This window comes from Engystomops pustulosus, chromosome 4 (assembly GCF_040894005.1).
Source record: "Engystomops pustulosus chromosome 4, aEngPut4.maternal, whole genome shotgun sequence".
Lineage (NCBI taxonomy): Eukaryota > Metazoa > Chordata > Amphibia > Anura > Leptodactylidae > Engystomops > Engystomops pustulosus.
In genome coordinates this window covers 226,744,094-226,770,020 of record NC_092414.1, presented here as the reverse complement: position 1 = coordinate 226,770,020, position 25,927 = coordinate 226,744,094, and the positions used below count along the sequence as shown (strand labels likewise).

At 52.6% G+C, this 25,927-nt stretch overlaps 1 protein-coding gene across 3 annotated transcripts; it reads right to left on the bottom strand.

Moving 5' to 3' along the window:
• Window positions 1-1,820: 1,820 nt before the first annotated feature.
• Window positions 1,821-25,302, bottom strand: LOC140125829 (asialoglycoprotein receptor 1-like). 3 transcript variants are annotated; one of them, XM_072144701.1, is made up of 9 exons: window positions 25,174-25,302; window positions 24,562-24,731; window positions 11,906-12,019; window positions 10,456-10,551; window positions 10,314-10,385; window positions 9,282-9,359; window positions 6,110-6,261; window positions 5,449-5,555; window positions 1,821-2,096 (listed from the first exon to the last, which is right to left on the bottom strand). In XM_072144701.1, exons 2-9 carry the CDS (start codon window positions 24,599-24,601, stop codon window positions 1,952-1,954), a joined length of 804 nt encoding a protein of 267 aa, XP_072000802.1. In that variant the 5' UTR covers window positions 24,602-24,731; window positions 25,174-25,302; the 3' UTR covers window positions 1,821-1,951. The 3 variants fall into 3 exon arrangements, with proteins under 3 accessions (XP_072000802.1, XP_072000804.1, XP_072000805.1); XM_072144703.1 differs by having other exon boundaries at window positions 24,562-24,604; window positions 25,174-25,285; XM_072144704.1 differs by lacking the exons at window positions 24,562-24,731; window positions 25,174-25,302 and adding an exon at window positions 24,477-24,528.
• Window positions 25,303-25,927: the final 625 nt, after the last annotated feature.

Genomic DNA, 25,927 nt, shown 5'->3' with positions numbered 1-25,927 from the left:
GAACAGCAGCCAGGGGAAGACCCAACAGGAGTGAGGTAGAGCATGGCAGCACGAAAGACAGTCTCTCCCTATGCAGAGCACCGACTTGCATGGAAATTGGCTCAGTGTGGTAGTGGTCCGGATCTGAGAGGATTTGTCTGCTGACCGAGGATATGACCAAAGGCTTTTCGAGAGGGACCACAAAGATGTGATGCCGGGAGACCAGAGCGGCATCCACAAAGTTCCCTGCAGAAACGGAGTCCAAGAAAGCCAAGACCTGGATCTGAGTGTAGGTACCAACACTGAGGAGAATAGTCAGGCCTGGAGAAGCTTTGCTCACACATAGGGACGCTTCGCCCAAGAACCCTAGGTGCTGGCGTTTTGTGACGTTGGGGACGGGCAGGGTAAGTCCCAATGAAGTGCTCTGGGCTGGCACAGTACAGACAGAGGCTCTCCTGACGTCATCTGGAATGCTCCTGGAGGGAGAGTCGGGTTCTGTCCACATGGATAGGTTCCTCAGCAGACGATTCTGAGGAATCCACTGGAGTGGCTTTTGGAAGGCAGGTGCCAAGTAAGGAAAATGTCTAACACGGGCTTGAGGGTGCTCGGAGTGTAGTTCCTCAGCGCGCTAATTAAACCGTAGGTCAATCCGAGTGGCCAATGTCATGAGACCAGTCAGAGTAGATGGTAGGTCACGAGCGGCCATAGCGTCTTTGACCTGAGTAGAGAGTCCATTTTTAAAGGTGGCGAACAGGGCTGCATCATTTCAGGCACATTCAGAGGTCAGGGTGCGGAACTGAACTGCATACTCACAGACGAGTCACCTTGACACAGTCGAGAACAGGTCCGGGGTCACAACGGGAAATCCAATCACTAGCACGAGGCACAGGAAACAGCTTTCTCAAATGCATAGGCACTAAGATCCGGCAGGGTGTGTGGCGAGAGGCCGAGTTAAATAGAATTCTTGGTAAAGCCAGCGCCAATTAACGGCACGCTGGCCCTTTAAATCTTGAGAAGCCAAGACGTGGGGACGCGCGTGCACGCTCGAGGACCCAGAAGCAGGAGCGGGGACAGTAAGTGTATTGGCCGCGGAGCGGGGGCACACATGGGAGCACGGGTGTAGCTTAGCAGTTCCCTTTTAGGTCCAATCTTTCATGCTTAACTCCGCCCACCTTTATATTATTGGATAAATTTAACTGAATAGTTCTCTTTCAGGTCCGGCGTTCGCCTTGCTCTATGTAATGGCATGGCTCATGCAAAGCCCCACCCCTTTCTTTGTGTTTAACCAATAGGATTGTTTTTAGCTTGTAGGCGTGTTCACTGTGACATAGAAGGTTTTATGGCGCCTCATTTAAAAACTGGAGAGAACGCGACAACTTGGCGTGAAATTATTTGTCCCTGTGTCTATGTTTCCGGTCTCCCTGTAATTGTCCTATGAAGATATAATAGAGGAAAGAAGTTGTAAACCAACTTTATCTTCAATTCCTGTGAAAGGAAATCAACCACTTAAAACAACAAAACAACATCTAAGGCATCTCACCTCCGCTCCTCTTCATCTAGATCCCGGCACTTGTCTTCTCTAAGCCTGGGATCACCTAGGGAAAAAACGTATAATTAGCAGCACGGAAATCGGGGACAAGATGTCCGGCGCTCCAGGCGGCTAATTATGCACAACCCGGCATGCTGGGAGTGTGTCAAGATAAAGAGGAGCGCAGGTGAGTATCTTCAGCTGTTTTTGTTTTTAAGTGCTTGATTTCCTTTAAGATGATGTTACCTGTGGAAAACATTGCAGTCACTCTGCAACTTTTAGAAAAAAAACCCACAGAATTTTTGGGAGAAAATAAAATGTTTAGAAATTTTATTTAAAGCAACTGAATACATGAGCTGAGAAGAGTAAAGTGCTAGGAGGTGCCGAGGACATCCGGTGCCAACCACCTGGAGAGATGGTCCAACGTCGTTCCATTGGCTCCTCTCACATGTTCTTCTCACACAGATACCAGTAACGGCGCGAGCAGTGGTCATCGTTCCACCGCCCATTACTATGGAGATGTGCGCAGTCTTCTCCTCCACCAAGTCCATGACCAAAATACTCATCAGGTTGACCAGGGAGCCAGTACCTAATGCGAAGCAACAATGGTCAGGGACACGCTGACACTTAGGGACAGGACAGGGACACGCTGACACTTAGGGACAGGACAGGGATACGCTGACACTTGGGGGTACAGGACAGGGACACGCTGACACTTGGGGGGACAGGACAGGGACACGCTGACACTTGGGGGGACAGGACAGGGACACGCTGACACTTGGGGGACAGGACAGGGACACGCTGACACTTGGGGGGACAGGACAGGGACAGGCTGACACTTGGGGGGACAGGACAGGGACACGCTGACACTTGGGGGGACAGGACAGGGACACGCTGACACTTGGGGGGACAGGACAGGGACACGCTGACACTTGGGGGGACAGGACAGGGACATGCTGACACTTGGGGGACAGGACAGGGACACGCTGACACTTGGGGGACAGGACAGGGACTCGTTGACACTTGGGGGACAAGACAGGGACACGCTGACACTTGGGGGACAGGACAGGGACAGGCTGACACTTGGGGGACAGGACAGGGACATGCTGACACTTGGGGACAGGACAGGGACACGCTGACACTTGGGGGGACAGGACAGGGACACGCTGACACTTGGGGGGACAGGACAGGGACAGGCTGACACTTGGGGGGACAGGACAGGGACATGCTGACACTTGGGGGACAGGACAGGGACATGCTGACACTTGGGGGGACAGGACAGGGACACGCTGACACTTGGGGGACAGGACAGGGACATGCTGACACTTGGGGGGACAGGACAGGGACAGGCTGACACTTGGGGTACAGGACAGGGACAGGCTGACACTTGGGGGGACAGGACAGGGACACGCTGACACTTGGGGGGACAGGACAGGAACACGCTGACACTTGGGGGACAGGACAGGGACACGCTGACACTTGGGGGGGGCAGGGACACGCTGACACTTGGGGGGACAGGACAGGGACACGCTGACACTTGGGGGACAGGACAGGGATATGCTGACACTTGGGGGGACAGGACAGGGACACGCTGACACATGGGGGGGACAGGACAGGGACACGCTGACACATGGGGGGGACAGGACAGGGACACGCTGACACATGGGGGGGACAGGACAGGGACACGCTGACACTTGGGGAGACAGGACAGGGACACGCTGACACTTGGGGGTACAGGACAGGGACACGCTGACACTTGGAGGACAGGACAGGGACACGCTGACACTTGGGGGGACAGTACAGGGACACGCTGACACTTGGGGGTACAGGACAGGGACACGCTGACACTTGGGGGTACAGGACAGGGACACGCTGACACTTGGGGGGACAGGACAGGGACACGCTGACACTTGGGGGACAGGACAGGGACACGCTGACACATGGGGGGGACAGGACAGGGATACGCTGACACTTGGGGGACAGGGACACGCTGACACTTGGGGGACAGGACAGGGACACGCTGACACTTGGGGGGGGCAGGGACACGCTGACACTTGGGGGGACAGGACAGGGACACGCTGACACTTGGGGGGACAGGACAGGGACACGCTGACACATGGGGGGGACAGGACAGGGACACGCTGACACTTGGGGGGACAGGACAGGGACACGCTGACACTTGGGGGGACAGGACAGGGACACGCTGACACTTGGGGGGACAGGACAGGGACACGCTGACACTTGGGGGACAGGACAGGGACACGCTGACACTTGGGGGGACAGGACAGGGACACGCTGACACTTGGGGGGACAGGACAGGGACACGCTGACACTAGGGGGGACAGGACAGGGACAGGCTGACACTTGGGGGACAGGACAGGGACGCGCTGACACTTGGGGGACAGGACAGGGACGCGCTGACACTTGGGGGACAGGACAGGGACACGCTGACACTTGGGGGGACAGGACAGGGACACGCTGACACTTGGGGGGACAGGACAGGGACGCGCTGACACTTGGGGGGACAGGACAGGGACACGCTGACACTTGGGGGGACAGGACAGGGACAGGCTGACACTTGGGGGTACAGGACAGGGACATGCTGACACTTGGGGGGACAGGACAGGGACAGGCTGACACTTGGGGTACAGGACAGGGACACGCTGACACTTGGGGGGCAGGACAGGGACACGCTGACACTTGGGGGGCAGGACAGGGACACGCTGACACTTGGGGGGACAGGACAGGGACACGCTGACACTTGGGGGACAGGACAGGGACACGCTGACACTTGGGGGGACAGGACAGGGACACGCTGACAGTAGGGGGGACAGGACAGGGACACGCTGACACTTGGGGGGACAGGACAGGGACACGCTGACACTTGGGGTACAGGACAGGGACAGGCTGACACTTGGGGGGACAGGACAGGGACACGCTGACACTTGGGGGACAGGATAGGGACACGCTGACACTTGGGGGGACAGGACAGGGACAGGCTGACACTTGGGGGGACAGGACAGGGACATGCTGACACTTGGGGGGACAGGACAGGGACATGCTGACACTTGGGGGGACAGGACAGGGACACGCTGACACTTGGGGGACAGGACAGGAACACGCTGACACTTGGGGTACAGGACAGGGACACGCTGACACTTGGGGGACAGGACAGGGACACGCTGACACTTGGGGTACAGGACAGGGACACGCTGACACTTGGGGGAACAGGACAGGGACACGCTGACACTTGGGGGAACAGGACAGGGACACGCTGACACTTGGGGTACAGGACAGGGACACGCTGACACTTGGGGGACAGGACAGGGACACGCTGACACTTGGGGGGCAGGACAGGGACACGCTGACACTTGGGGGACAGGACGGGGACACGCTGACACTTGGGGGGCAGGACAGGGACACGCTGACACTTGGGGGGCAGGACAGGGACACGCTGACACTTGGGGGACAGGACAGGGACACGCTGACACTTGGGAGACAGGACAGGGACACGCTGACACTTGGGGGTACAGGACAGGGACAGGCTGACACTTGGGGGTACAGGACAGGGACAGGCTGACACTTGGGGGACAGGACAGGGACACGCTGACACTTGGGGACAGGACAGGGACACGCTGACACTTGGTGGACAGGACAGGGACACGCTGACACTTGGGGGACAGGACAGGGACACGCTGACACTTGGGGGACAGGACAGGGACACGCTGACACTTGGGGGACAGGACAGGGACACGCTGACACTTGGGGGACAGGACAGGGACACGCTGATACTTGGGGGACAGGACAGGGACACGCTGACACTTGGGGGACAGGACAGGGACACGCTGACACTTGGGGGACAGGATAGGGACACGCTGACACTTGGGGGACAGGCTGGTGACATAGGGGTACAGATAGTCCTCTTCATCTTTTCCACTTACTGCGGGGTTGACTCGTATCTGGTCCCATCCACCCACTTCCACTCCCCCGAAACGTCTGTCAGTCCGATCCAGGTGTATTTACCAGTTGTGATTCCGAATATGAAATTCTGAGGAAAGAAGAACCTTCTGATTGACACCTTGTTCTCTCAGCTCCATGGACCTGTTTTGCACGGCTGGTGAGGTGTTTGCTTCCATAGATTGTTTTTAGCAATGAACGCCGAGGTGCGCCGGAGTTCACCAACCTATTCCTGGTGCTTGTAAGTGCGTGTCAAGCGACACATTTTTAAAAAAAAAAATTCCATGATTTTTCTGAATCCGTCGGGTTTTCCAACAACCACTCCCCCCATATTTCCGCTGCATGCAAGCCAGCGCCAATGCAGCACAATCCGATCGCGTGCGCCAAAAACCCGGGGCAATTAGCCCTATTATGTATATAACATATGTAATGTATATGTGTATATGGTATATATAAACTGTATGTGTGTATATAAAGCTTGACTCCTGTATATGGCACTGTGTGTGTATATATGAGTGTAATATGTATATTTCTAAGCTCCATTCAGGAGTCTGCTATGGGGCCCTGCCGCGCCTAGTTACGCCCCTCGTCTTCACTGTATTTTCAGCCTCCCAAAAACCACAGCAAATCCCACGTCTCTATCACCTGCTCCTCCTCGGAGTTGATGACCACCAGATGAGCGCTTTTGGTCTCACAGATTTTCTTGGCATCTTCCCATGGTTTTCCGTCACTAGAGTAGAAGTAACAGCTGAGCTGATTCTTACGCCATCCATCGGGACAAGTGATTTCATCAGAACCTTCGGGAATAAGAGGAGACGTGAATGTGAAGAATAAAGGACATCATGACCAGAAGATGACATCCTCGCGTGCCCAGAACAGATTCATCTGGAGAGGACATCACAACCTGTGGATGACCTTATGACCTAGGGATGAGAGACCTCATCACCTGGAGATGACCTTATGACGTAGGGATGAGAGACCTCATCACCTGGAGATGACCTTATGACCTAGGGATGAGAGACCTCATCACCTGGAGATGACCTTATGACCTAGGGATGAGAGACCTCATCACCTGGCGATGACCTAATGACGTAGGGATGAGAGACCTCATCACCTGGAGATGACCTTATGACCTAGGGATGAGAGACCTCATCACCTGGAGATGACCTTATGACCTAGGGATGAGAGACCTCATCACCTGGAGATGACCTTATGACGTAGGGATGAGAGACCTCATCACCTGGCGATGACCTAATGACGTAGGGATGAGAGACCTCATCACCTGGAGATGACCTTATGACCTAGGGATGAGAGACCTCATCACCTGGAGATGACCTTATGACGTATGGATGAGAGACCTCATCACCTGGAGATGACCTTATGACGTATGGATGAGAGACCTCATCACCTGGAGATGACCTTATGACCGAGGGATGAGAGACCTCATCACCTGGAGATGACCTTATGACGTATGGATGAGAGACCTCATCACCTGGAGATGACCTTATGACGTATGGATGAGAGACCTCATCACCTTGAGATGACCTTATGACATAGGGATGATAGACCTCATCACCTGGAGATGACCTTATGACGTATGGATGAGAGACCCCATCACCTGGAGATGACCTTATGACGTAGGGATGAGAGACCTCATCACCTGGAGATGACCTTATGACGTATGGATGAGAGACCCCATCACCTGGAGATGACCTTATGACGTAGGGATGAGAGACCTCATCACCTGGAGATGACCTTATGACCGAGGGATGAGAGACCTCATCACCTGGAGATGACCTTATGACCTAGGGATGAGAGACCTCATCACCTGGAGATGACCTTATGACATAGGGATGAGAGACCTCATCACCTGGAGATGACCTTATGACGTATGGATGAGAGACCTCATCACCTGGAGATGACCTTATGACATAGGGATGAGAGACCTCATCACCTGGAGATGACCTTATGACCGAGGGATGAGAGACCTCATCACCTGGAGATGACCTTATGACGTATGGATGAGAGACCTCATCACCTGGAGATGACCTTATGACGTATGGATGAGAGACCTCATCACCTGGAGATGACCTTATGACCGAGGGATGAGAGACCTCATCACCTGGAGATGACCTTATGACGTAGGGATGAGAGACCTCATCACCTGGAGATGACCTTATGACGTATGGATGAGAGACCTCATCACCTGGAGATGACCTTATGACATAGGGACGATAGATCTCATCACCTGGAGATGACCTTATGACGTATGGACGAGAGACCTCATCACCTGGAGATGACCTTATGATGTAGGGATGAGAGACCTCATCACCTGGAGATGACCTTATGACCGAGGGATGAGAGACCTCATCACCTGGAGATGACCTTATGACCTAGGGATGAGAGAACTCATCACCTGGAGATGACCTTATGACGTAGGGATGAGAGACCTCATCACCTGGAGTTGACCTTATGATGTAGGGATGAGAGACCTCATCACCTGGAGATGACCTTATGACGTAGGGATGAGAGACCTCATCACCTGGAGATGACCTTATGACGTAGGGATGAGAGACCTCATCACCTGGAGATGACCTTATGACGTATGGATGAGAGACCTCATCACCTGGAGATGACCTTATGACGTAGGGATGAGAGACCTCATCACCTGGCGATGACCTTATGACCGAGGGATGAGAGACCTCATCACCTGGAGATGACCTTATGACCTAGGGATGATAGACCTCATCACCTGGAGATTACCTTATGACCTAGGGATGATAGACCTCATCACCTGGAGATGACCTTATGACCGAGGGATGAGAGACCTCATCACCTGGAGATGACCTTATGACCTAGGGATGATAGACCTCATCACCTGGAGATGACCTTATGACGTAGGGATGAGAGACCTCATCACCTGGAGATGACCTTATGACGTATGGATGAGAGACCTCATCACCTGGAGATGACCTTATGACATAGGGATGAGAGACCTCATCACCTGGAGATGACCTTATGACCGAGGGATGAGAGACCTCATCACCTGGAGATGACCTTATGACGTAGGGATGAGAGACCTCATCACCTGGAGATGACCTTATGACGTAGGGATGAGAGACCTCATCACCTGGAGATGACCTTATGACGTAGGGATGAGAGACCTCATCACCTGGAGATGACCTTATGACCTAGGGATGAGAGACCTCATCACCTGGAGATGACACCAATCAATCAATTAGAAAGGACATGAAATCCTGGAGACGAGAATAAGAGGATCTCATCACCGGGAGAAGACATCAGAAACTGGAAGAGACATAGCAACCTACAGATGACCACTTGATCTAGAGACGAGAGAACTAATTCAACTGGAAGGGACACCTCAAAATGGAGATGAACTGATGACCCAGGAATGATATAATCATATAATACATCATGTATAATCATCTGGAAATGACATCAGGGGATGACGTTGTGCGATAGGCACAGACCCACAGACAATATTAACACCTGGAGAGGACATTATACTTTGGAGGTGACATCATAATCATCTGGAAAAACATCTTCAGCGAAACAACATCGAGACCTGAAGATGTTATCATAACCTGGAAATGACTAAAGGCCCTAAAGGTGACCTCAAAGTCTGAAGAGCACCGGATTATGTGACAAGGATGTCCTCACCTGGAGATGATACAAGATCTTTAGGGATATGGAAAGACATGTAACACAGATTCTGTCACTGCCACCTGCATTTCTGTCTGGACTCTTTTACCTCTGGATTGTTGACTTTTTGCCCAACGATGGACAGTAAACTTACTATTATCAAGCTTGTTTATCCGATTGGACAGTCTACCGATGGCCGACAGGACTCTCTGCATATCCCTCTGCAGCTGGCCTGAAATAACAGACATGGCATCTCACATGAAGAACTTCAATGACTTCCTTTATCCCAACATGCAGGTGTCATGGTAACAGTCATCATAAATCTGAAGTGGGTTTGGTTGGTTTGGTGGCGCAGTCCATGAATAACATATGACGGAGACCTCGCACTCACAGCTCTTCACATGGGTCGTGAGCCACAGATGTAGCACTGGTTGACTCCATCACAGAAATGGGGTTCTCTGTATTCACAAACCCTACAGACCGAGTTATCATGTCTGGCTGACAGTGAAGCCGGAACAACAAACTGTACAAACACAGCGGTCCGACACCAAGATCCAAAAATCCACGTAAGGTGAAAGATGCTAAGTCTTTATTCTTGCCTTTCCCAATACATGCGATCGATAAGAGTAGATTCAAGCCATGAATAAGGATAACGAAACCCTTAAGCTTCTGCCTGGACTCTGTCATTACCCCGGGTCTACTCTTATCGATGTGTTGGAAAAGACAAGAATAAAGACTTAATAGTTTTCAACTGACGTGGATTTTTGGATCTTGGAGCCGGACCGCTGTGTCCATAGAAGCCAGAGAACCCGAGCTGGATGAATCCACTGGATTATCTGGCCGCGTCTCACGTGAGCGGCCTATGTGATGTTTTGTGAAGTGCTTCATCTGTAGCTGTTATCTCTCTGACCAACTCACTGCCTCATTGGGCTCCTCCCCGGGCCGAATGCCTGAAGCACAAATCATAGAGCAGGTCTTATTCCTGCCCATCTTTGTGGCACCGGTAGTCATCTTTTATGGACATTGGTTGGTCAAGCAGATTGGTCTCCTGCAAAGTGTGTAAGAGCAGGAAGGTCTCATGCACAAGAACAAATGACCTCAGTCTTTTGGCCCCAGGGCAGCAGATAAGCCGCCTCCATAGTAGACCCTCTCCCCCTTCTCCCTATCACCTAATGAAGGACTTTACCTATGGAAGTGTCCGTCTGAATGGTTTTCAAATTGGTGTCCATCTGCTGTAACTTTTCTGCAATCTTGGTGCCTGTGGGGAGAAGACTAGAGTAAGACATGTCCTGCTCCCTGGTACTGAGCTCCATTCATGATGGACTCACCTTCCTGAGACAGCTGACCAACCTTCAAGGCCATGCTCTCGCTGAGGTTACCAATCTTAAACTCTGTGGTGCGATCAGCTGGTTTTTCTCCAGGGGCTAAAATTAGGAAGTTGGCAGATAAAAAAATAAAGAGTCAAACTTAAATATAATGAAGGCGGGACGGACCATGAGAGACCATTCATGGAGACCATACAAATGCTGTGTCCTCCATCTCCAAAACCAAAGGAGCAGAAAGAGGATATCAGCCATGTAAGTCTTAAAGACACTGCAACACCCTTGCCGATGCAAGGCAGAGCAGTGGTTGCAAATACGTCCCACCATGTAGCTTTCAGCCTGTGTAGGGTCTGATCAGCCCCACAGCATGTCACTACATATTCCCTAGATAACACAGGGGAACACTGCAGTGGTAGAACCTGCCTGGTAAGGCAGGTTTTGTGTGAGGTCATATGTGTCAGCCAATCACATGTGTTACACTCATGTGTTTCTATGAGCTGAGATGTAATTGGAGGAGTAGCCACCACCTGACCAGTGGGAGTAACAAAACCCCTGGTCAGGAAACTTCTAGAAGCAGAAGAAGACTGGAATGAATCCAGTGAAGTCAGTCTTAGGCTAGAGCTGACACAGCTCAGTTCAGCTAAGCAAGTCTGTGCAGCCAGCACATCAGACAAGAGCAGGTGAGCCTAGCTCCCTGCCTGAGTGTAGTGAGTTAGTGAGTGAGGAAAGGGGTATCATCCTACCTTTAAGGGTGATACCTGAAGCAATCCAGGATAAAGCTGAAGCATCCTTGCAGGACACAGCTATCTTCCAGCCTACCCTTTGCATCCAGGCTGGTGATCTACATCCTGTGGCTCCCTCCAACTACATCTCCAGCATTCCACCATTCTGTTAAGGCACGTTGCTAATGTTCCTGTCGGTTCCAATAAAGAACTGTAAGTAGCTTTTGTTCAACGTCTGCCTCTGTCTGTTCCCTGCTACTACGGCTGACACCATCACGGGCACCCTATCCACCACACTGGGACTCATATTCCAGACCCCAAAGGGTTGCCCCAGGGATAACCGCTATAGCAGCCTCTCCTTCATCATTTCTTGCCAACACCACCCTGCTGGAGACCTGCCAGGCTGTAGGACAGCCTTCCGGTTCTCCATACCAAGCACCGTGATACTAGCGTGCCTAGGCCGCAACCGCCAGCCACTCAGGTACTGTGGGCCCCGGCTGACTCCAGGCCCCAAGAATAGGCTAGGCCCCGGTGGGGGATGTTACAACACCATTATCCTATGACCTTCTATTTGGTGACAAACAGCAGCTCCTTGAATGTCTAGGCTATAACAAGATGCCAGAAGAAGTAGTTTAGAGCTGTTGGATGGAGAATCCTGATAAAGACAACATTGGGTGGCCATATTGTCACTGATATATTAGCAGATTGGTGGAGGGACTTTTGGGGCCACTTACTTCTGAACAAGATGATGAGAACAATAATGATGAAGAAGAGGGAGGCACAGAGAATGATCAAGGCGCAGGGAAGTCGTGATGATGGTTGAGGGATCCACATTTTCATTTCGATCTCTGCGATAAAAGAAAAACTTGATCAAAGAAAATTTCAAGTCCAGTGATGGTTCATCTATGAGACGTGCGTAAGAGGTGACACACGAGAGATTGATAGCACCTGGAGGTGAAGTAATTCAACTGCTGAAAGACTGGTGTGAACAGCGTCCAATAAATATCTCAGGTGTGTGCTCCTTACACCCGGCCATTATCACCTGCTATCAGTGACTACAGGAGGAGAGGAGGGACATCTCAGGTGTGTGCTCCTTACACCCGGCCATTATCACCTGCTATCAGTGACTACAGGAGGAGAGGAGGGACATCTCAGGTGTGTGCTCCTTACACCCGGCCATTATCACCTGCTATCAGTGACTACAGGAGGAGAGGAGGGACATCTCAGGTGTGTGCTCCTTACACCCGGCCATTATCACCTGCTACCAGTGACTACAGGAGGAGAGGAGGGACATCTCAGGTGTGTGCTCCTTACACCCGGCCATTATCACCTGCTATCAGTGACTACAGGAGGAGAGGAGAGACATCTCAGGTGTGTGCTCCTTACATCCGGCCATTATCACCTGCTATCAGTGACTACAGGAGGAGAGGAGGGACATCTCAGGTGTGTGCTCCTTACACCCGGCCATTATCACCTGCTATCAGTGACTACAGGAGGAGAGGAGGGACATCTCAGGTGTGTGCTCCTTACATCCGGCCATTATCACCTGCTATCAGTGACTACAGGAGGAGAGGAGGGACATCTCAGGTGTGTGCTCCTTACATCCGGCCATTATCACCTGCTATCAGTGACTACAGGAGGAGAGGAGGGACATCTCAGGTGTGTGCTCCTTACACCCGGCCATTATCACCTGCTATCAGTGACTACAGGAGGAGAGGAGGGACATCTCAGGTGTGTGCTCCTTACACCCGGCCATTATCACCTGCTAGCAGTGACTACAGGAGGAGAAGAGGGACATCTCAGGTGTGTGCTCCTTACACTCTGCCATTATCACCTGCTACCAGTGACTACAGGAGGAGAGGAGGGACATCTCAGGTGTGTGCTCCTTACACCCGGCCATTATCACCTGCTACCAGTGACTACAGGAGGAGAGGAGGGACATCTCAGGTGTGTGCTCCTTACACCCGGCCATTATCACCTGCTACCAGTGACTACAGGAGGAGAGGAGGGACATCTCAGGTGTGTGCTCCTTACACCCGCCCATTATCACCTGCTACTAGTGACTACAGGAGGAGAAGAGGGACATCTCAGGTGTGTGCTCCTTACACCCGGCCATTATCACCTGCTACCAGTGACTACGGGAGGAGAGGAGGGACATCTCAGGTGTGTGCTCCTTACACCTGGCCATTATCACCTGCTACCAGTGACTACAGGAGGAGAGGAGGGACATCTCAGGTGTGTGCTCCTTACACCCGGCCATTATCACCTGCTACCAGTGACTACAGGAGGAGAGGAGGGACATCTCAGGTGTGTGCTCCTTACACCCCGGCCATTATCACCGGCTACCAGTGACTACAGGAGGAGAGGAGGGACATCTCAGGTGTGTGCTCCTTACACCCAGCCATTATCACCTGCTACCAGTGACTACAGGAGGAGAGGAGAGACATCAGGTGTGTGCTCCTTACACCCGCCCATTATCACCTGCTACCAGTTACTACAGGAGGAGAGGAGGGACATCTCAGGTGTGTGCTCCTTACACCTGGCCATTATTACCTGCTATCAGTGTATCAGTGACTACAGGAGGAGAGGAGGGACATCTCAGGTGTGTGCTCCTAACACCCAGCCATTATCACCTGCTACCAGTGACTACAGGAGGAGAGGAGGGACATCTCAGGTGTGTGCTCCTTACATCCGGCCATTATCACCTGCTACCAGTGACTACAGGAGGAGAGGAGAGACATCTCAGGTGTGTGCTCCTAACACCCAGCCATTATCACCTGCTACCAGTGACTACAGGAGGAGAGGAGGGACATCTCAGTTGTGTGCTCCTTACACCTGGCCATTATCACCTGCTACCAGTGACTACAGGAGGAGAGGAGAGACATCTCAGGTGTGTGCTCCTTACACCAGAGCATTATCACCTGCTACCAGTGACTACAGGAGGAGAGGAGGGACATCTCAGGTGTGTGCTCCTTACACCCGGCCATTATCACCTGCTACCAGTGACTACAGGAGGAGAGGAGGGACATCTCAGGTGTGTGCTCCTTACACCCGGCCATTATCACCTGCTACCAGTGACTACAGGAGGAGAGGAGGGACATCTCAGGTGTGTGCTCCTTACACCCGGCCATTATCACCTGCTACCAGTGACTACAGAAGGAGAGGAGGGACATCTCAGGTGTGTGCTCCTTACATCCGGCCATTATCACCTGCTACCAGTGACTACAGGAGGAGAGGAGGGACATCTCAGGTGTGTGCTCCTTACACCCGGCCATTATCACCTGCTACCAGTGACTACAGGAGGAGAGGAGGGACATCTCAGGTGTGTGCTCCTTACACCCGGCCATTATCACCTGCTACCAGTGACTACAGGAGGAGAGAAGGGACATCTCAGGTGTGTGCTCCTTACACCCCGCCATTATAACCTGCTACCAGTCACTACAGGGGGTGAGGAGGGACATCTCAGGTGTGTGCTCCTTACACCCGGCCATTATCACCTGCTACCAGTGACTACAGGAGGAGAGGAGGGACATCTCAGGTGTGTGCTCCTTACACCCGGCCATTATCACCTGCTACCAGTGACTACAGGAGGAGAGGAGGGACATCTCAGGTGTGTGCTCCTTACATCCGGCCATTATCACCTGCTACCAGTGACTACAGGAGGAGAGGAGGGACATCTCAGGTGTGTGCTCCTTACACCCGGCCATTATCACCTGCTACCAGTGACTACAGGAGGAGAGGAGGGACATCTCAGGTGTGTGCTCCTTACACCCGCCCATTATCACCTGCTACCAGTGACTACAGGGGGAGAAGAGGGACATCTCAGGTGTGTGCTCCTTACACCCGGCCATTATCACCTGCTACCAGTTACTACAGGAGGAGAGGAGGGACATCTCAGGTGTGTGCTCCTTACACCCTGGCCATTATCACCTGCTACCAGTGACTACAGGAGGAGAGGAGGGACATCTCAGGTGTGTGCTCCTTTCACCCGCCCATTATCACCTGCTACCAGTGACTACAGGAGGAGTGGAGGGGCATCTCAGGTTTGTGCTCCTTACACCCGGCCATTATCACCTGCTACCAGTGACTACAGGAGGAGGGACATCTCAGGTGTGTGCTCCTTACACCCGGCCATTATCACCTGCTACCAGTGACTACAGGAGGAGAGGAGGGACATCTCAGGTGTGTGCTCCTTACACCCTGCCATTATCACCTGCTACCAGTGACTACAGGAGGAGAGGAGAGACATCTCAGGTGTGTGCTCCTTCCACCTGGCCATTATCACATGCTACCAGTCACTACAGGAGGAGAGGAGGGACATCTCAGGTGTGTGCTCCTTACAGCCCAGCCATTATCACCTGCTACCAGTGACTACAGGAGGAGAGGAGGGACATCTCAGGTGTGTGCTCCTTACACCCTGCCATTATCACCTGCTACCAGTGACTACAGGAGGAGAGGAGGGACATCTCAGGTGTGTGCTCCTTACATCCCGGCCATTATCACCCGCTACCAGTGACTACAGGAGGGGAGGAGGGACATCTCAGGTGTGTGCTCCTTACACCCGCCCATTATCACCTGCTACCAGTTACTACAGGAGGAGAGGAGGGACATCTCAGGTGTGTGCTCCTTACACCCAGGCCATTATCACCTGCTACCAGTGACTACAGGAGGAGAGGATTGACATCTCAGGTGTGTGCTCCTTACACCCGGCCATTATCACCTGCTACCAGTGACTACAGGAGGAGAGGAGGGACATCTCAGGTGTGTGCTCCTTACACCCTGGCCATTATCACCTGTTACCAGTGACTACAGGAGGAGAGGAGGGACATCTCAGGTGTGTGCTCCTTACACCCGGCCATTATCACTGGCTACCAGTGACTACAGGAGGAGAGGAGGGACATCTCAGGTGTGTGCTCCTTACACCCGGCCATTATCACCTGCTACCAGTGACTACAGGAGGAGAGGAGGGACATCTCAGGTGTGTGCTCCTTACACCCAACCATTATCACCTGCTACCAGTGACTACAGGGGGAGAGGAGGGACATCTCAGGTGTGTGCTCCTTACACCCGGCCATTATCACCTGCTACCAGTGACTACAGGAGGAGAGGAGGGACATCTCAGGTGTGTGCTCCTTACACCCGGCCATTATCACCGGCTACCAGTGACTACAGGAGGAGAGGAGGGACATCTCAGGTGTGTGCTCCTTACACCCGGCCATTATCACCTGCTACCAGTGACTACAGGAGGAGAGGAGGGACATCTCAGGTGTGTGCTCCTTACACCCGGCCATTATCACCTGCTACCAGTGACTACAGGAGGAGAGGAGGGACATCTCAGGTGTGTGCTCCTTACACCCGGCCATTATCACCTGCTACCAGTGACTACAGGAGGAGAGGAGGGAGATCTCAGGTGTGTGCTCCTTACACCCGGCCATTATCACCTGCTACCAGTGACTACAGGAGGAGAGGAGAGACATCTCAGGTGTGTGCTCCTTACACCCTGGCCATTATCACCTGCTACCAGTGACTACAGGAGGAGAGGAGGGACATCTCAGGTGTGTGCTCCTTACACCCGGCCATTATCACCTGCTACCAGTGACTACAGGAGGAGAGGAGAGACATCTCAGGTGTGTGCTCCTTACACCAGAGCATTATCACCTGCTACCAGTGACTACAGGAGGAGAGGAGGGACATCTCAGGTGTGTGCTCCTTACACCCGGCCATTATCACCTGCTACCAGTGACTACAGGAGGAGAGGAGGGACATCTCAGGTGTGTGCTCCTTACACCCGCCCATTATCACCTGCTACCAGTGACTACAGGAGGAGAGGATTGACATCTCAGGTGTGTGCTCCTTACACCCGGCCATTATCACCTGCTACCAGTGACTACAGGAGGAGAGGAGGGACATCTCAGGTGTGTGCTCCTTACACCCTGGCCATTATCACCTGTTACCAGTGACTACAGGAGGAGAGGAGGGACATCTCAGGTGTGTGCTCCTTACACCCAACCATTATCACCTGCTACCAGTGACTACAGGAGGAGAGGAGGGACATCTCAGGTGTGTGCTCCTTACACCCAACCATTATCACCCGCTACCAGTGACTACAGGAGGGGAGGAGGGACATCTCAGGTGTGTGCTCCTTACATCCGGCCATTATCACCTGCTACCAGTGACTACAGGAGGAGAGGAGAGACCTCTCAGGTGTGTGCTCCTTACACCCCGCCCATTATCACCTGCTACCAGTGACTACAGGAGGAGTGGAGGGACATCTCAGGTGTGTGCTCCTTACACCCGGCCATTTTCACCGGCTACCAGTGACTACAGGAGGAGAGGAGGGACATCTCAGGTGTGTGCTCCTTACACCCGGCCATTATCACCTGCTACCAGTGACTACAGGAGGAGAGGAGGGACATCTCAGGTGTGTGCTCCTTACACCCAGGCCATTATCACCTGCTACCAGTGACTACAGGAGGAGAGGATTGACATCTCAGGTGTGTGCTCCTTACACCCGGCCATTATCACCTGCTACCAGTGACTACAGGAGGAGAGGAGGGACATCTCAGGTGTGTGCTCCTTACACCCTGGCCATTATCACCTGTTACCAGTGACTACAGGAGGAGAGGAGGGACATCTCAGGTGTGTGCTCCTTACACCCGGCCATTATCACTGGCTACCAGTGACTACAGGAGGAGAGGAGGGACATCTCAGGTGTGTGCTCCTTACACCCGGCCATTATCACCTGCTACCAGTGACTACAGGAGGAGAGGAGGGACATCTCAGGTGTGTGCTCCTTACACCCAACCATTATCACCTGCTACCAGTGACTACAGGGGGAGAGGAGGGACATCTCAGGTGTGTGCTCCTTACACCCGGCCATTATCACCTGCTACCAGTGACTACAGGAGGAGAGGAGGGACATCTCAGGTGTGTGCTCCTTACACCCGGCCATTATCACCGGCTACCAGTGACTACAGGAGGAGAGGAGGGACATCTCAGGTGTGTGCTCCTTACACCCGGCCATTATCACCTGCTACCAGTGACTACAGGAGGAGAGGAGGGACATCTCAGGTGTGTGCTCCTTACACCCGGCCATTATCACCTGCTACCAGTGACTACAGGAGGAGAGGAGGGACATCTCAGGTGTGTGCTCCTTACACCCGGCCATTATCACCTGCTACCAGTGACTACAGGAGGAGAGGAGGGAGATCTCAGGTGTGTGCTCCTTACACCCGGCCATTATCACCTGCTACCAGTGACTACAGGAGGAGAGGAGAGACATCTCAGGTGTGTGCTCCTTACACCCTGGCCATTATCACCTGCTACCAGTGACTACAGGAGGAGAGGAGGGACATCTCAGGTGTGTGCTCCTTACACCCGGCCATTATCACCTGCTACCAGTGACTACAGGAGGAGAGGAGAGACATCTCAGGTGTGTGCTCCTTACACCAGAGCATTATCACCTGCTACCAGTGACTACAGGAGGAGAGGAGGGACATCTCAGGTGTGTGCTCCTTACACCCGGCCATTATCACCTGCTACCAGTGACTACAGGAGGAGAGGAGGGACATCTCAGGTGTGTGCTCCTTACACCCGCCCATTATCACCTGCTACCAGTGACTACAGGAGGAGAGGATTGACATCTCAGGTGTGTGCTCCTTACACCCGGCCATTATCACCTGCTACCAGTGACTACAGGAGGAGAGGAGGGACATCTCAGGTGTGTGCTCCTTACACCCTGGCCATTATCACCTGTTACCAGTGACTACAGGAGGAGAGGAGGGACATCTCAGGTGTGTGCTCCTTACACCCAACCATTATCACCTGCTACCAGTGACTACAGGAGGAGAGGAGGGACATCTCAGGTGTGTGCTCCTTACACCCAACCATTATCACCCGCTACCAGTGACTACAGGAGGGGAGGAGGGACATCTCAGGTGTGTGCTCCTTACATCCGGCCATTATCACCTGCTACCAGTGACTACAGGAGGAGAGGAGAGACCTCTCAGGTGTGTGCTCCTTACACCCCGCCCATTATCACCTGCTACCAGTGACTACAGGAGGAGTGGAGGGACATCTCAGGTGTGTGCTCCTTACACCCGGCCATTTTCACCGGCTACCAGTGACTACAGGAGGAGAGGAGGGACATCTCAGGTGTGTGCTCCTTACACCCGGCCATTATCACCTGCTACCAGTGACTACAGGAGGAGAGGAGGGACATCTCAGGTGTGTGCTCCTTACACCCGGCCATTATCACCTGCTACCAGTGACTACAGGAGGAGAGAAGGGACATCTCAGGTGTGTGCTCCTTACACCCGGCCATTATCACCTGCTACCAGTGACTACAGGAGGAGAGGAGGGACATCTCAGGTGTGTGCTCGTTACACCCGGCCATTATCACCTGCTACCAGTGACTACAGGAGGAGAGGAGGGACATCTCAGGTGTGTGCTCCTTACACCCGCCCATTATCACCTGCTACCAGTGACTACGGGAGGAGAGGAGGGACATCTCAGGTGTGTGCTCCTTACACCCGGCCATTATCACCTGCTACCAGTGACTACAGGAGGAGAGGAGGGACATGTCAGGTGTGTGCTCCTTACACCCTGCCATTATCACCTGCTACCAGTGACTACAGGAGGAGAGGAGGGACATCTCAGGTGTGTGCTCCTTACATCCCGGCCATTATCACCCGCTACCAGTGACTACAGGAGGGGAGGAGGGACATCTCAGGTGTGTGCTCCTTACACCCGCCCATTATCACCTGCTACCAGTTACTACAGGAGGAGAGGAGGGACATCTCAGGTGTGTGCTCCTTACACCCAGGCCATTATCACCTGCTACCAGTGACTACAGGAGGAGAGGATTGACATCTCAGGTGTGTGCTCCTTACACCCGGCCATTATCACCTGCTACCAGTGACTACAGGAGGAGAGGAGGGACATCTCAGGTGTGTGCTCCTTACACCCTGGCCATTATCACCTGTTACCAGTGACTACAGGAGGAGAGGAGGGACATCTCAGGTGTGTGCTCCTTACACCCGGCCATTATCACTGGCTACCAGTGACTACAGGAGGAGAGGAGGGACATCTCAGGTGTGTGCTCCTTACACCCGGCCATTATCACCTGCTACCAGTGACTACAGGAGGAGAGGAGGGACATCTCAGGTGTGTGCTCCTTACACCCAACCATTATCACCTGCTACCAGTGACTACAGGGGGAGAGGAGGGACATCTCAGGTGTGTGCTCCTTACACCCGGCCATTATCACCTGCTACCAGTGACTACAGGAGGAGAGGAGGGACATCTCAGGTGTGTGCTCCTTACACCCGGCCATTATCACCGGCTACCAGTGACTACAGGAGGAGAGGAGGGACATCTCAGGTGTGTGCTCCTTACACCCGGCCATTATCACCTGCTACCAGTGACTACAGGAGGAGAGGAGGGACATCTCAGGTGTGTGCTCCTTACACCCGGCCATTATCACCTGCTACCAGTGACTACAGGAGGAGAGGAGGGACATCTCAGGTGTGTGCTCCTTACACCCGGCCATTATCACCTGCTACCAGTGACTACAGGAGGAGAGGAGGGAGATCTCAGGTGTGTGCTCCTTACACCCGGCCATTATCACCTGCTACCAGTGACTACAGGAGGAGAGGAGGGACATCTCAGGTGTGTGCTCCTTACACCCGCCCATTATCACCTGCTACCAGTGACTACAGGAGGAGAGGAGGGACATCTCAGGTGTGTGCTCCTTACACCCGGCCATTATCACCGGCTACCAGTGACTACAGGAGGAGAGGAGAGACATCTCAGGTGTGTGCTCCTTACACCCTGGCCATTATCACCTGCTACCAGTGACTACAGGAGGAGAGGAGGGACATCTCAGGTGTGTGCTCCTTACAGCCCAGCCATTATCACCTGCTACCAGTGACTACAGGAGGAGAGGAGAGACATCTCAGGTGTGTGCTCCTTACACCAGAGCATTATCACCTGCTACCAGTGACTACAGGAGGAGAGGAGGGACATCTCAGGTGTGTGCTCCTTACACCCCGGCCATTATCACCTGCTACCAGTGACTACAGGAGGAGAGGAGGGACATCTCAGGTGTGTGCTCCTTACACCCGCCCATTATCACCTGCTACCAGTGACTACAGGAGGAGAGGATTGACATCTCAGGTGTGTGCTCCTTACACCCGGCCATTATCACCTGCTACCAGTGACTACAGGAGGAGAGGAGGGACATCTCAGGTGTGTGCTCCTTACACCCTGGCCATTATCACCTGTTACCAGTGACTACAGGAGGAGAGGAGGGACATCTCAGGTGTGTGCTCCTTACACCCAACCATTATCACCTGCTACCAGTGACTACAGGAGGAGAGGAGGGACATCTCAGGTGTGTGCTCCTTACACCCAACCATTATCACCCGCTACCAGTGACTACAGGAGGGGAGGAGGGACATCTCAGGTGTGTGCTCCTTACATCCGGCCATTATCACCTGCTACCAGTGACTACAGGAGGAGAGGAGAGACCTCTCAGGTGTGTGCTCCTTACACCGGGCCATTATCACCTGCTACCAGTGACTACAGGAGGAGAGGAGGGACATCTCAGGTGTGTGCTCCTTACACCCCGCCCATTATCACCTGCTACCAGTGACTACAGGAGGAGTGGAGGGACATCTCAGGTGTGTGCTCCTTACACCCGGCCATTTTCACCGGCTACCAGTGACTACAGGAGGAGAGGAGGGACATCTCAGGTGTGTGCTCCTTACACCCGGCCATTATCACCTGCTACCAGTGACTACAGGAGGAGAGGAGGGACATCTCAGGTGTGTGCTCCTTACACCCGGCCATTATCACCTGCTACCAGTGACTACAGGAGGAGAGAAGGGACATCTCAGGTGTGTGCTCCTTACACCCGGCCATTATCACCTGCTACCAGTGACTACAGGAGGAGAGGAGGGACATCTCAGGTGTGTGCTCGTTACACCCGGCCATTATCACCTGCTACCAGTGACTACAGGAGGAGAGGAGGGACATCTCAGGTGTGTGCTCCTTACACCCGGCCATTATCACCTGCTACCAGTGACTACAGGAGGAGAGGAGGGACATCTCAGGTGTGTGCTCCTTACACCCTGGCCATTATCACCTGTTACCAGTGACTACAGGAGGAGAGGAGGGACATCTCAGGTGTGTGCTCCTTACACCCGGCCATTATCACTGGCTACCAGTGACTACAGGAGGAGAGGAGGGACATCTCAGGTGTGTGCTCCTTACACCCGGCCATTATCACCTGCTACCAGTGACTACAGGAGGAGAGGAGGGACATCTCAGGTGTGTGCTCCTTACACCCAACCATTATCACCTGCTACCAGTGACTACAGGGGGAGAGGAGGGACATCTCAGGTGTGTGCTCCTTACACCCGGCCATTATCACCTGCTACCAGTGACTACAGGAGGAGAGGAGGGACATCTCAGGTGTGTGCTCCTTACACCCGGCCATTATCACCGGCTACCAGTGACTACAGGAGGAGAGAAGGGACATCTCAGGTGTGTGCTCCTTACACCCGGCCATTATCACCTGCTACCAGTGACTACAGGAGGAGAGGAGGGACATCTCAGGTGTGTGCTCCTTACACCCGGCCATTATCACCTGCTTCCAGTGACTACAGGAGGAGAGGAGGGACATCTCAGGTGTGTGCTCCTTACACCCGGCCATTATCACCTGCTACCAGTGACTACAGGAGGAGAGGAGGGACATCTCAGGTGTGTGCTCCTTACACCCGGCCATTATCACCTGCTACCAGTGACTACAGGAGGAGTGGAGGGACATCTCAGGTGTGTGCTCCTTACACCCGGCCATTATCACCTGCTACCAGTGACTACAGGAGGAGTGGAGGGACATCTCAGGTGTGTGCTCCTTACACCCTGGCCATTATCACCTGCTACCAGTGACTACAGGAGGAGAGGAGGGACATCTCAGGTGTGTGCTCCTTACACCCGGCCATTATCACCTGCTACCAGTGACTACAGGAGGAGAGGAGGGACATCTCAGGTGTGTGCTCCTTACACCCGGCCATTATCACCTGCTACCAGTGACTACAGGAGGAGAGGAGGGACATCTCAGGTGTGTGCTCCTTACACCCAGCCATTATCACCTGCTACCAGTGACTACAGGAGGAGAGAAGGGACATCTCAGGTATGTGCTCCTTACACCCGGCCATTATCACCTGCTACCAGTGACTACAGGAGGAGAGGAGGGACATCTCAGGTGTGTGCTCCTTACACCCGGCCATTATCACCTGCTACCAGTGACTACAGGAGGAGAGGAGGGACATCTCAGGTGTGTGCTCCTTACACCCGGCCATTATCACCTGCTACCAGTGACTACAGGAGGAGAGGAGGGACATCTCAGGTGTGTGCTCCTTACATCCGGCCATTATCACCTGCTACCAGTGACTACAGGAGGAGAGGAGGGACATCTCAGGTGTGTGCTCCTTACACCCGGCCATTATCACCTGCTACCAGTGACTACAGGAGGAGAGGAGGGACATCTCAGGTGTGTGCTCCTTACACCTGCCCATTATCACCTGCTACCAGTGACTACAGGAGGGGAGGAGGGACATCTCAGGTGTGTGCTCCTTACACCCGGCCATTATCACCTGCTACCAGTGACTACAGGAGGAGAGGAGGGACATCTCAGGTGTGTGCTCCTTACACCCGGCCATTATCACCTGCTACCAGTGACTACAGGAGGAGAGGAGGGACATCTCAGGTGTGTGCTCCTTACACCCGCCCATTATCACCTGCTACCAGTGACTACAGGAGGAGAGGAGGGACATCTCAGGTGTGTGCTCCTTACACCCGCCCATTATCACCTGCTACCAGTGACTACAGGAGGAGAGGAGGGACATCTCAGGTGTGTGCTCCTTACGTCCAGGCCACTACTATATTTTTCACGAATTTTTAAACCCCAAGCTCATAGGTTTGGCCATTGCTTTTCTATTCTCAGGTCTATTTTCTACAATTCATGATCATTCCACAGAGTTAGAAATGTAAAGCAGAGACATCACTCACTGATCACATTTTACTTTTCTAATGCCCTGGATTACGACCTGGGATCGGGATCTGTGAGTGACGTCTTGTCTCCACATTTATGGATTCATTGGGTCCTTTGTGATGAGGACCAAACTTGGGTGTGCACGTTAACCACTAGTTGTATCCAGGTCAGAGATACAAATTCACCCTCATCACCATGATCCTCACACAGTTATAAGTTTTAGGGACATCTTAAGGCAACATAATTACTTCTAGGTGTAAATTCTCTGTATCCTCCACTCTTTTCCATAGTTTAGTCTCCCATGAAAGTGCCAAATCATCCGGATGCAATTACCTTCGCTGTCTGTCTGCAGATCGTTGTATTCTACTGACATCTCCTGAGGACGGAAGGAGAACCATTCATGAACACAGACTCAGGACTTGTAGAACGTCCTCCTGCAGACAGTATGCTGACAATATTCCTCCTGGATGGTGAAGGCTTCACACAATGGGGACAATCAGATCCTGTGAATCCAGGTCATTGTACACATGGAGTTAGGATATCTCAGCTCAATCATAGACCCTATCCCTTTTCAAATCAAGTATAATGACCACACATGGATACAACTGCTGCAATGCATTCACATAGACTTAAGCATTAGGTCCATTTACAGAAACATGAATCTCTGTGGTCTTATAAATCCTATAGAGGGATCTCACTAGGTCCAGAAGGTCTGCAGCCTTCCCAACCCACCAGCGCTGAAGATATTGGAAGACCTTGTCAATCAATCGGGTTATCTACTTGTAGAAAGGTCTCACACAACATAAAATCTACTAAAGGATCCAACATCACCAACAGAGGCCTCATCACATAACTAGTTGAAGATGGAAGCTTCTATACCATGAATAACATCAGCATATAGACCACCCGCCACCCCTCCCCCGTAAGAGTCCCGAGGTTTATTACCAGAGGTTCTTCTATGTAATCTCCTTCTTCTACATCTCCTCCTCTTCTCTTTGTGGCAGACTACTTCCCCATTATTCTGAATAATATCCTGCTTCTCCTCTCCTCCCAGGTTCCCTCCATCTGACCCAGACTTATCTCACTCCGGGATATCTAGGAACATGCAAATTCTGCACAAATACATTTCCCATCCTTCCATGTAAACAGAGAGGAAATGGAATCTCTGAAATCCCGAGACTACAATATAGGCAGTCCTCCACCAAGATGATGTACATTTAGTAGAGTGTTCACATACTTTACATTAAGATCACAACCAAAGGAAATTTAAACAGAAGAAAACCTCAAACTAGAAAAAGTAAAGGAGGATCCACTGCAAGAGCGAACACAAGCTAAAAAGTGAGACCACCGACCACTAGGAGAAGAAATAACAAAGTGGGTAGGAGAACCTGTATACATAACTGGTCCTCCATATCTAGTGATCTTATAGTAATCTACTCCACCAACCACTGCTCCTCCATATCTACTGATCTTATAGTAATCTACTCCACCAACCACTGCTCCTCCATATCTAGTGATCTTATAGTAATCTACTCCACCAACCACTGCTCCTCCATATCTACTGATCTTATAGTAATCTACTCCACCAACCACTGCTCCTCCATATCTACTGATCTTATAGTAATCTACTCCACCAACCACTGCTCCTCCATATCTACTGATCTTATAGTAATCTACTCCACCAACCACTGCTCCTCCA